Here is a 13,121-nt window from a genome sequence, read left to right on the forward strand (position 1 = left end):
GAAGGAGCTGACATTCTTTAAGAATAAGGCACAAAAGTTTTGCCGCAGACAGCCAAAGAAAGGAAGGAATCAGATGCTCCTCTACACCAGGAAAACAAAAACCAGAAATTTAGAGCCTTGAGGTTAGATAATCTTCCTACAAAGTAAGGGCATTTCTAAACAATTCAGTTTGCCTTAGAGGAGAAAACTACCCAAATTTCAATGGCTCTTCTGCTTTCTCTTAATTAAAATTTTTTAATAACTACAGTTACCATCCTGAAAAAAATTATAAACCCTGACTTAAAATGGGTGAATCTTTCAAGCAAGAAACGATGCATTGGACCAATGATCAGCCATTTTTAAATGGTTCAGTTTTCATGCAGCTGACCGAATACACCTTAAAAAACAGAAGTGCATCTCAGGAAGGAGTAGCTCATCTGCTGAGCTTAGAAATGTCAAAATTAAGCTTTATCAAGTGTCTTATTCTATTGACACACATTTGTTAATAACTTCGTAAGTTATTGGATTATAGATTGAGACGTTACCTACAAAGAATCACCGGCAATTTGGGATTGAACTAGTTGAGATCTACATTAACAGCAGTCTTGCTGAGCAAAGGCCAAAAAAGTTGAGAAAATAAACAGTACAGTAATTTCACGATTACAAGCTGCACTGACTATAAGCTGCATCTGTGTCGGCAACATTTCGTTCTTTGTCCATAAATAAGCCGCACCTGATTATAAGTCGCTCTGTCATTCGCAGCGAGGACCCGTGTGCAACAAAGTTGCCAAATAGTAACAGAATCGCGGGATGGCGGCGTTTACTGGCTTGGCTTGGGCTGTGCGGGATCGGCCCTCTTGGGGCTGCCGATGGGGCCAGGTGGCCCAGCTCAGCGCTGCCGCTCGACAGGGCCACTCGGGGCCGGCCACTGATGCTGCTGGGCTCGCTCGCCCCGGCGCTGCCCCGCAGTGGCAGGCAGGGACAGAGCACGCTGGCACCTGCGGCGGTGGTGGGAGGCAGGGATGGAGCCCCCCGGTTCCTGCGGCGGCAGGCGGGGACGGGAGTTCCCCGCCTCCTCCCCGGGCCGCGGGGTCGCCCCCCGCACTGCCTCCATTCACCGTGCAACAGAGTAGCCAATTTGTAACAATCACGCAATCCCAGGATTTTACTGGCAGGTGTTTGGCTCGGCACCTTGGTTGCAGGGTTGGAAATTTCAGAAAATTTTTCACATATTAGCCGTCCCTGAGTGTAAGCCGCATTTCCGGGGTGGGAGCAAAATTTTAGTCAATTGGTGCGGCTTGTAATCGTGAAATTACTGTACTTCTAAAATCATCCAGCACTTGAGTTGTATAAGCAGTAATATTCCAATTGTATTAGAATTTTATGTTCTATATTTAGAATACCTTGTCAGATTTTTGCATACTTCACTATGAAGTACTCAGTATTTTAGATAATGGTAGAAGAGTAGTTTTATGGTATGAAGCCACTATTTGGCATATGGACATTTTCTTTAAAAAGTACTTCTCCTCTGAGGTATCAAAGACCCCTGTGCTTACTGAGCTTTCCTCACTTCCATACTATTACAAGTTGTTCCTTAAATGCCACTTTGAGTCCTTCCTCCTTACCAAGTAAATGTAGAACTCCAGATGTCCTAAATCATGCCCTCTAAAACACGCATGACATCCCATTACATTTGATGAATCTGTACATACATTTTGAATCCCTCAGAAGAAACTAAAATTCTCTGACAGCAGCTAGCAATGAAGCTGCTGTCCCAAACATACTTCAGGACCCGAGGTTTCCCAACTCCCAGTTTCCTGATGGAAGTATTGAGAAAAAAAGCAGTCTTGAAATGTGAAACACTTCAGCACATAAAAACAAATAGTCCTGAATCAGAAAGCCATACTTCAGCACAGGAGATGACTACCATACTACAAAAATTAAGATCAGTGGGAGGGTTTATAAGCAAGTAACAGAGAAACTTGTCACTCTAATAGTGGGCAGCCAACACTTGACTCAATAGCCTCATTAATGCTTTCAAGTTAATGAGGTAGGACCACCTACACAGAAGACCTGCACTACAGCAGACTCATCTTCAGGTTCAATCCCTGGAGACCTTCAACCTGGAAGGAAATTTAAGAGGCTTACAACTCCTTCACAGGGCTTAAGACAGGTAATGGAAAACAAAACCAGATCTGCTTTCAGGATGAACGAAATGCACACACAATGTTAACAAGTGGTTGTTGTACCACAGATGCCTGGTGTTCTATTTTTTAGTTTCGTTTTTATTACAGATTTTCCTCTGATTTTGGTGTGCACAATTCAATAGTGCCAACTAAAAAACACAAAAAAGGGCTTTGTAAGAAGCAGAAACTGTGAATCTAAGTCTAAATAAATGAAATTCTCAAAAATAAGATTTTTTAAACTTGTCTCTTCCTTTCAAATCTTATTCTGCTAATTAGAGACACATAGCCTAGCGAGAAACCAATGCAAATACAGGGAAATCTGAGAACACACATGATTGGAGTTTGATTTTAAGAATTAATTTTATTATCTTTGAAAACACAGCAAGTGTTTTTAAAATTATTAGATTCTCAGAACAGTTGATGCCAAAGGCAGGTTAGCAATAATAAACATTTTGAATTATGCATAGTAGAGGGTTTAGACATGGCAAATTTAAGATGTGGCAGAAGATTCAGTTCCTTAGACTTAATGTCAGGCCACCAATTTAAAGCAAATCCTGTGGGTATTAAAGTCAGGCATACTCTTATTACACAGGAAGGGAGCAGGTTTTCCATTCTCTAGCTACTTTATGGAAATTATGAGTATTTGGAGGAGGTTTACCACTCCTAAAAAACCCTTCAATACTGAGTTTATCCTAGCAGTAGTTATTCCAAGCACTTAATAGATGACTTTGGATTCAAAACTTACCAGTCCATCTACTAAATTGCAAGTGGTTGCATTTTGGTTTTTTTCTCTCTTAGTGGATTACAAATGTATTATCCAAATTGTTACATAACTCTCATATTCATTAAGATCAGGTAGACAAAGAAGAAAACTTACGTTTTCTAAACTGCAGTTCATTTTGTCATACTTATCCACATTCTGACTGGTTTCTGTGACTTACATCTTTTCAGTCAAGCTGATGACAACATTACAGAAAGGACTCACTTATCTTCCTTCTATCAGATTTCCCAAGTGAAAAGTTCACAGCAGCTCTTCAAAACATGTTTGCTTCTAGGCTAAATTTTGATTCTAATGCCAGATGGAATGAAGCAGACTTAGTTTTTAAATACTGAAATCAATTTCAAACTAAAGTTGGTACAATTATTTCCAGCGATTTTTTGTCTGTTAAAACAAAAAAAATATGGTAGCTAAGTCAACTGCTACTCATAATGGGCAAATGGAATATGGTGGCTTTGGATTTTTTGATTTAGGGCTTACTAACATTGCCAAGATAGAAGAGTATTTGCAACGTGGGTATGTTAAAACTTCATTTTAAAGTCCTTCTGATTTGGAACAAATTTACCAGTTTCGTTTAGTGACTGATGCGCATTTACTTCCTATCTTTCATTTGATATGACAGGGAACTGATATGGAAATCATGTGTTCTGTTCAAACAGTAAAAAACAAAGATAGCAGCATGAGAAAGGCATTTACAAAGAGAAACTATTAAAACCTCGTCTTCAGAACTATCAAAAGAAAAACAAAAAAACTTGTAGATCATGGCCTCAAGCTTTCACAACAGATTACAATTTTAATCTCCTAAGCATCAAAGCTCTTAACTGAAAAGAAAGAATTCTAGAAGAAATAAGCAAGATGGACTTTCAGTTAGATTTCAAAGTGCATTTGCAGCTAAAAACAACTTCAAAATAAAGACTTTATTTAAAGAAGCAACTGGATTTGCCAAGTTTTTGAAACCTCTGTTGACATGATTTTTTGATGTGCAAAATAAATACTAATCAGTTTTTGAAACTGCTCAGGAAGATGGCTTTAAACAGGATTGAGGAAAAATATTTTAAGTAATTATGCCTGAACCAGAATTTTAAGTAGAAACAAAATATTTTCTAAAACTTCCAGTCTTTAAAAACATCCAGAAATAATATAAATTCGTTCAAGTTCTTATGTTACTTTTTAGGAAATCTTCGAAAAATTTTACTAGTTACTTAAACTTAACACTTAATTTTAGGCTAGATTAATTTCATACTGGAAGTAATCAATATTTAATTACTAATGTTTTGTCTGAAGATTACTGGCTCTACTGGATGTCAATTCTGACTAGTCTATATTTTCTATAAGCCTCTCTAATCCAATTCTAAGGACAATCCAAGCAAAAGTCAAACTAGCTCTCTCAGTAACCTTATTGCCAAGAAATACTGACTGGAATCAGGAAAAATCTACTAAGATAACGAAAATAAAATAATGAGATTTTCTTTATTTCTTCCGTGCATTGCAGGACACAATTCACAGATGATTGGGTTCCTTAAAAACAATTTGTTTAGAAGATTAATTTTCTATTTACAACTATTGCCTTCTTGAAAAGAACTATATACTGAAAAAGAGAGTAGCTAGATAGTAATAAGAATCCAGAAGTTTCCATATAAATTGGAGAACTAAGTTCTTATAGTTCTAGATCAGAACATGAAAATACCTGGATTTGCTTTGTATTTGTGAATTTAATCCAGTCCTTTTACTCAGCAATACTGGCCAGGTAAGAAAAATGAGATTTTCCCACCGTTTCAGACTGAAGCAGAGATGAAATTTCAGAATGAAGATCCTCTACAGAACTACGTTTCATCAACCTTTTCATTGTTTGATGGTTCAAAGTAGAGACAGTAGGGTGGAACAGAGATGTGGCACCTTGCATCACCTTGAGTTTCATAAAGCTTAACCACATGAGCAGAAGTCACAGCACGTACAACTTCCATCAGCTCAGGATATTGAACAGTACTGACAAAAAGTAAACAGAGTTCTGTAACCATTTCTAGTGGGTTTCTCTGTGGAAGATGTGAATAACTTATATGTGAACTGGGAAAAAACTTGGACAGAGAAACATGGCTCACATGCAAAAGAGGTTACTAAAACAATTTCAAATACAAGAGAAGGTTCTGCCTTTGGTGATGTAATAGATCCTGAAATTAAAAGTGCCAAAGGTTCAGAACAAAAGGCAAAAAAAAGACACTTCTTCAAACCAATCTTATACAATCAAAGAGTCAATTAGGAGAGAAAAGCACTACAATTAAGATTGGTAGCAAGGAAGTTTTATGGAACTGAGTAAATCCCAAATTTGCTCCGGGTTTGGAAGTGCTTATTTGATCTTGATGAATGCTATATTTAAGAGATTACTTGCAAAAGATCTTTATGTCAGAAAGCTCTCACCCATGCAGTAGTCACAGACCACGATGTAAAGTAATTTAGTATATGTTTCAGCTTAATTGTAGTAGTCAGTAGGCAATATCAGAATACAGTTCTATTGTCAAACACTGGACACAATTTTCAAGTACACTGCGTGTTTCTGCACTGGTGACATCTGGAATCACACACAAGTACACCTGCCTGAATATTTACAGTAATTACAGCAGAAGTGTCTAAAGCAACTAGTTAAATCACCTCTGTGAAATCTTGTCATCTTCAGAAATGTTCATTTAAATATACTTATGCTAGAAACAACAAGGTAAACAGTAAAATTAACATTCTGTGATTCCTAAAACATATAGAACACTTACCTGCTACTCTTTCATCCGTTTCTCTATTGCCATCATCAGAGTATCTTGCAAAATCTAAAGAATCGAGAGTACTGATGCTTCCAGCACGATCTTAAGGGGTAGGAAAAAAAAGAAGAAGCTATCAGAAAGTATCCCTAAGAGCTTCCTGTCTTTTATTGAGAAAGTCACAGAAAAAGTCAAACCAGCATCTCATTTTAGAAACTATAAATTGGAGGCTACATGCTCTGCATGCACTCATGTTTTACTGCATTTTCTGAAGGTCTGTAAGTAGGGTGTACATCAGTAAACTTGAATCAAAAAAGCAGCACTACCGCAAGACTGCAAGAGATTTTTGTACAGACTGCAAGAGATCTTTGCTCCCCGCAAAACATGGCATTTCTAGTCTGTCCACAGCAGATGAGGAGCAATGCATTGCAGCACTTCCCCTTTTCCACAAGGACCAGGGACTTTGGCTTGGACACACAGGTGAGAAGGCAAGAGAAAGCAAATTGTTGTGTGCCAAGTTGCAAGCAGTTCCCATTTAACAGAAACCTGTAGCTGCCGCAAATACTCCACTTCCTTTTCCCATTCTTAGTATTTTAAGGCATGTCAATGTGACCAAATACTTTTTTACATATCTCCTGATCTAGCTTTTGACTTCAGTACGTACCCACTTTATTACAGTTTTTTAAGGAACGCAGTATCCAACAAAAGCAAAGGAAGCACAGTTCATCCTATTGCAAGTACAATATTCACACTCTACAATTAAATTTTTAATTTTATAAAGAAAAAATCCAGAAATTCAGTAACAAGCATAAGGTTTGGATCTAATCTTTACCTTTTTCATTACACAGGAATGGCAAAGAAAAAACCATCAACCAAAATGCAATTCTGGTAAGTCTGAAGCACACATTCCTCTTTTTATCATAAAAATGCACAAATTACTTGGTAACAGAGCTAAAAATAAATTGAACAAGTTTCTAGCACAATTGAACATGCAAAAATTATATTAAGCACCTGAGTAGCTTTCCTCTCCTTTTGAAATTAATTTCTATGTAGCACTTCAGAAATAATTTTAATTACATTAGAAGTGTTGTCACATTAACAAAGAACAAACTCCACAGAGCTGCCAAAAAAACCTCTTATCTGTCAGTGGAAATAGAAGCAATTTCATTACTTGTCAGTCAAACTCTGTCATGACTAACATCATTTAGTATTTAACCTCTCCTCCCATTCTGCATTACGTAAAAAATAAAAAAAACGAAACAAAAAGAAAATTCTATTAATGACTTTCTTTGTATATTTGTGTCTAAGTTGTATTGTAAGGTCATGCGACATTCTCTCTACGTATTGAGAGAATATTGCAATTGCAGACCAGCTTCGCACTCAAATAAGAGCACCTGAATTAAGACTGATTAAAACATCCCCACTTAAAAGATACAGAGATACTAAAGTTGCCAAGTCTAGCTGAGTTTCACAGCATCAAGACTTCATCATAAGCCTAAAAACCTCGTCTTTCCCATGGAGATAAAGTATATGACAGTATACAGTTTATATCTACCAAAGGGTTTTTTCCTGTTACAATACTATCTTATCCAAACAATGAAACAGACTGTTGCTCCTCAGTGACTCTCTACTCAGTTACTAGTTTTAAACCTCATTGCTCATATGCAGGCTCCAGTCCTATCCTCTGCAATTTTTTCTAACATTAGTCAGATTTAGTAATTCTCTGCAGGCTGTTCTATAGAGCTTAGCAACACAGTACAAACTCTTATTTTTACAGCATCTTTGGAAAACAGACTATTGTGAAAATAAACCAGTGGGAATCACATTTGAAGAGATTAGGTTCAGAAATAAACATGAATTTATGTATGAATGTCTTTAGAACGGACTTTTCAAAACACTCAGCTCCTTGATGAGTAGTAGATATTGCTCCAACTTATTTCATTGGGAGCTACATGATCATTTTTTGAAATAAAATTCAAGACAACATTCAAATGGAGATCTCAATGAAAAGTTGATGCTGAAGAAAAGTAACCAAGTCTCACATACAGCCTTGCTATGGCAAAAACAGAAACAAAACTGTTCCCTCCTGCAGTCTTGCCATGCTCACAGATCAATTTTCCAAATCATCTGTGAACAGAAGCAAAGTAACATCAGAGGAAAAATGCTCAAATTTTCAACTTAAGTCAACCTCATCACAATTATTGAAGCATCCAAAGCCATAAGCAACACAACCTCTTCTTAATATGGAGCACTTCAGAGGCCAAGGTTCTCCCTTGAAAACTGATAAAACAAACCCAGGCCTAAAACACAAACTTATATGCCAAAGCCAAAAACTTCTTGAAAAAAAACCAAACCACAAAAACCCAGATGCCTATAAAAAAATCAGGGGGTAATCACAGTCTTTGTAGGATTTAGACAACAGAAGCTGTTTAAGATCATACCAGCAACTATGAATCCAACAACTCACAGTATCAATTAGTTCTACAACCTTAATGGTCCTACAGGAACAAGCAGCACTGAGGGGGATTTACAATTTCAACACCCAGAAACTGCCTTAAGCACCACCCCGGCATGCACAACAGCAATTTACAAGGTTGAAACTTGTACATTCAGCATTTAGACTTTGCTTTATCATTAGAACGTTCATAATAAAAGTAAACATCTGACTCCCTTTTCATATAGGCCAACACTGTCAAGATGCATAAAGAGCTAGATTCAGATTGATGAAACCAATGAAGACCTGCTAAGCAACACCAGCCTCATGACTTGTTTCCTGCTACCATTATTTCACCCTGTCAGTAATGCTGATCCTCCTTCCCATTACAAAAGTCCACGCCCATCAGCACACCCCCTAACCCATGTGCCATTATCAGTAGAGTCAGGGCACACAGGCACTGCTGGGCAGGGCACTGCTGAACAGTGCCTGCAGTGAAGAGCAGCACCCTGTGCCATCACCTCACCTGCCTAAAATGTCACCCTGGGGAACCGTGTCTGCGACCTTGCTACTTGCTACTGTTTCTGTAGGGAGTCATCAGCAAAGGTTTAACTCCTAAAACCAATGCCATTGACGAGAAAATCATCTTATAACCTCATTATTTTACACTTCCATAAAGGATGTACCTGCTCTGCAAGGGATCAAGAGCATGTAAAAGGCACCTCCCTGCTGGCAGCACAACAGCCTCACTTGTTAGGAAAACGGGCAGGGCTGTTTGAAGGAAAGCAATCAAAGGGAAGGGCTGTGCTCAGTCACACAGCTCACCTGAGGTATGTGAAATATCATCATTTGTCTGAAGTACAAATAGTTGTACTCCAGGACACTGAGTGGAAGTATTTCAAGTACAGCATTCAGAAAAGAGAACTACTGTTTGAACTGAAAGGGGGAAAAAAACATTAGAAGAAAACACACCCAATTCTTAAAATAAAAATTTTAGGTCTCAAGTGATTGGGCAAAGAATATCAAAGCGACTTCTTGTGGAGAAACCTCTAGAAAAGGAGAAGTAGATTTCAGCTTAAATCTGCTTCTTTCCTAGAAAGAAACCCAATCTGCCACAGCAGCGGGAACCCATTTTATTGTCTTGGTATGTGCATTCTTATCAACAGTCTTCTATGCATGGATTTTAGCTTCCTTCTCTGAATTAAAACATTTTATAATTAGCAATGCCTTTTTGCTGAAAGCTTTCCTAGTGAATATTGGCAAAATAATTGCTGTCAACTTCATATTTCAGAAATGGTAAAAGTAAAGTAAGAAGAACAATTTTGACAAGCAGGTATAAACAACTGTGGAACAAAGATCAGCTCAATATGGAACAAGAGAGTGGCACAGTGCATAGAGAAGCAGCGAAATAGGCTTAGGGTTTTCATAATTCATACTAGAGAAATGCCAGGAGACATATCGGGATAATAAAGGAGAGCCTTGTGCACAGTTCTTGTCTCTTACCTTTACCACTGGAAAAGGATGAGCAAAATCAAATGCCAAGATTCATATACTCAAAGACAGGAAGATTTTAAATCCATTTGTTAAAAAATGCAATGCATTTAATTTCATTTGTGAAGTTAAAAATCAGGTTCAACATCACATTTTGCTTATTAACTTATACAGTCTTTAAAAATATTGCTTCATTCCAGAGGAAAGGAATTTTAATTCTTTTTTTATTCCCAGAACTGGAAACAGATGACATGCAAATTTCTGCTGACAGCTTCTGTTCCCATGACATATATTCAGCTCTCCCTGAAAGTTGAACATAACTACCAAAGTAGGAAAATGTAAGGAAATCTCAAAGTGATACATCCCCCTCCACCAACATACATAATATGAAAAAGGTTATGTTTCATTCACTCTGATAATAAAAAGAGATTATTTTTAACAGTTTGCCTAAAGGACACCAAGAAGGATCATATCTGCCATATTTTCATGTTAGCCATATTGTCACAGTACATGTATTAAGCAGAAATAAGTTGCAGTCTTCTACAAAATCTCATTAAATAAACTTTACATGTTCACGACACTGTAAATCAGCTAAAAGCATAGAAAAATTAAGCAGCATTACTTATTGATAAGAAGGCTCAAGAAAAAATATTTTAAAAATTAACATTTTAGAAGCCATTTGCATTTGCTTTGCAAACATCCAAACTGATTTTAAAAATTACTAGTTGATAAAGCAGCCCAGTTGTTACATTTTCTCTATGATCACAGGAAATTGTATCATCATGTACTAACAATTAAGCAAATAGAACATATGAAGACCCAGAAATTCACAGTTTTTCCTTGAAACTCAAAGAGAAGAAACGATACTATGCTTGTACATGACAGATTCACTTTGCTAACTGAAAAATATCTGTAACCCTGAAACCAGACTATTGCCCATATTTTAAACTGCTGAGTGAAATTGTTGGCTAACCACATTTTACACTGATTGGAGAGATAACCGGAAGTCAGGTTTTGATTAGCATACAAATGGAAATAAAAGTGAATCCTTCCCAGTCAGGATCTGAGGAGCTTCCCACTGGATATTGCACATGCTCGGACAAGACACTTCCCAGTTTAAGCCAGGCTTTTCATGAATTATATGGCTATATGGAGGATGAAACAGCTGTAGGTAGATAGCTCACACATATCACAAGTAGATACAACTTTTTTGGGGTGTTTTTTTGAGATAGTAAAGGTCTGGATAACTTATTTCAGGGCCATCAGGTGGACTCCAACATCCACCCTCACACATGACTGACCAGAGAAGAAAAAACAAACATGACTTTGCATTGAAAAAAAAAAAAACCCAAAGCCAAGCAAAAAAACACCCTGAATACGTTCTACCCACCTAGAGTATTATCAAACACAAACACACAACATACCACAGGCTTGGAAAAAACTGCTAAGAACATTGTTTGCACTATGGGATACTATGAAGATTTCTATCAAGAACTCTGAATATTCATCCTAGCACAGCTCTGCTTCCAGAAGCACTGAATTTTTATTTCATGTAGTTTTTTTCTTTTACTTTGGACAAAGTTAAAATGTTTCAACATTAGTGTTAGAATTAGCCTACAAGCAATTTAATTCACCAGTAGTAATTTTATTTGATAATAATACACTCTCTTGACTAGATTAAATTTTTACTACATAGGATTTCGCTAGGGACAAACATTAAACAAGGCCTGCCAGTTCGGTGTCAGGTACAACCCTACTTAGAAGCCATCTCAGGTTAATGCCTTCTAGCTTATCCCGAATAAAACCAGACGTTGAAAGTTACATAAGTGAATGACTGAGGCTATCAAAAATTATTCTTTGGCATCATCATCTTGATGGCTACTTCTAAGTAAGAAAAAATCCAACACGACTCTGCAGCAATAGAAATAAGTTGCACTTCATTCTTGAACTTGGCACTGAAAATGTGTTTTGTAGAACAAAATTACTAAAACAGAGAATTGCTAAGGTTTGATTTTATTACAAACCAAAACAAACCAGGATAATTCGACCAACAAATATACTACATCTTAACACACAGTAGTAAATTAGACTCCAAAAACTATGAACTATCATACCAAGCAAGTTTTTGGGGATTATAAATGTCAGAAAAGCATGCAATTACAGTTGGATGTGGAAAAAAACCCCAACTTACTCTGAGATACTCTCAGATCTCTGAAAAGTGAGAAGTTATAAAAGCCCCCTACTGCAATGTTTTTTGCCCAACAAGATATGGATTATTACTAAGACAAGCTTTAAAAACAACCATATAGTTCCATGTAACTTGAGAAAACACACAAGTTTTTCCTGATGAGTTGTGCTATTTCTATGAGATAAGCTGTCCCTCCTCCCAATATACACACAAACCACTTTCTTGCAGGGAAGAACCCTTGATGGAAAATTCTCCATGTAAAAGAAAACTATGTCATGAAGAGAACAAAGCCAAAACTTTCAGGTGTCTGCAAATCAAAGGTCAGGAAAAAATTCCATAGACATCTGCACAGACAACAGTACCCAGTAGCTTATCTTTACTTTTAGGACATCCAACCTAATTTTTATATGGAAAGATGCAGACAAACTAGCAAGTAGTCTGATAGCAGATCCCAACTGAGAAGCTTCTACAAAAATTACTCAGATCTGACACTTTTTTCCTTTCTTCTTTGTGCTACAGATACAAAAAGAGAACTATTGAAATTCAGACCTAAAGAAATGCAGATGTATAAATATACATTTTAGGTCTATTTCTGCTGGCAGTTAAAAAGTCTGCAAGTGAGCTATTTTACCTACAGTAATTTCACGAATACAAGCCGCACCAATTTGACCAAAATTTTGGTGGAAACCCGGACGTGCGGCCAATATTCTGGGGCGGCTAATACATTAACAAAATTCTAAAAGCTGCCAACACGGAAGTGAGAGCCCGCGGCAGCCCCAAGCCAAGCTGGAGCCCGGCCGGCCCCGGCAGAGGTGGGAAAGCCTGGTAGAGGCGGGGCCAGCAGTGTGGGGGCGGGCGGCAGAGCCTGAGCCAGCAGGGCGGGGAAGCCCGGGAGAACTGGGGCTAGCAGTGCAGGGGAGCCCGACTGCATAGGGGAAGATAGCAGAAGCAGGAAGCCCGGCGGCGGGGAAAAGCCCCCTAGAAGCAGGGCTGGCAGTGCACGGGAGCCACATTGCATAGGATAGGATAGTAGAAGCAGGAAGCCCGGCGGCGCGGGGCTGCCCGGCGGCAGGGAAAAGCCCCCTAGAAGCAGGGCTGGCAGTGCACGGGAGCCCAGGGGAACCAGGGCTAGCAGCGTGGGGGAGCCCGGCGGTGCGGCGGCCAGCAGTGCCGGCCAGGGCGAGCCAACATGGCAGCGGCGGTGCAGACGGGAGTGGGGAACCAGGGAGTCTGGCAGCGGCGGCGGCAGCAGCACCGCCCGCAGGGCAAGCAAACGCAGCAGTGGCAGTGCAGACGGGAGCAGGGAGCCTGGCGGCGG

At 38.5% G+C, this 13,121-nt stretch overlaps 1 protein-coding gene across 3 annotated transcripts in view; it reads right to left on the reverse strand.

Moving 5' to 3' along the window:
- RELCH (RAB11 binding and LisH domain, coiled-coil and HEAT repeat containing) overlaps positions 1-13,121 on the reverse strand; it is an 81,280-nt gene that overhangs the window by 58,211 nt on the left and 9,948 nt on the right. For all 3 annotated transcript variants that reach the window (XM_033059221.2, XM_033059227.1, XM_033059213.1), the window contains exon 2: positions 5,706-5,795. In XM_033059221.2, the coding sequence (XP_032915112.1) occupies positions 5,706-5,795 (90 nt within the window). The remainder of the gene's footprint in view (positions 1-5,705; positions 5,796-13,121) is intronic.

Source organism: Catharus ustulatus, chromosome 1, assembly GCF_009819885.2.
Source record: "Catharus ustulatus isolate bCatUst1 chromosome 1, bCatUst1.pri.v2, whole genome shotgun sequence".
NCBI classification, from domain to species: Eukaryota; Metazoa; Chordata; class Aves; order Passeriformes; family Turdidae; genus Catharus; species Catharus ustulatus.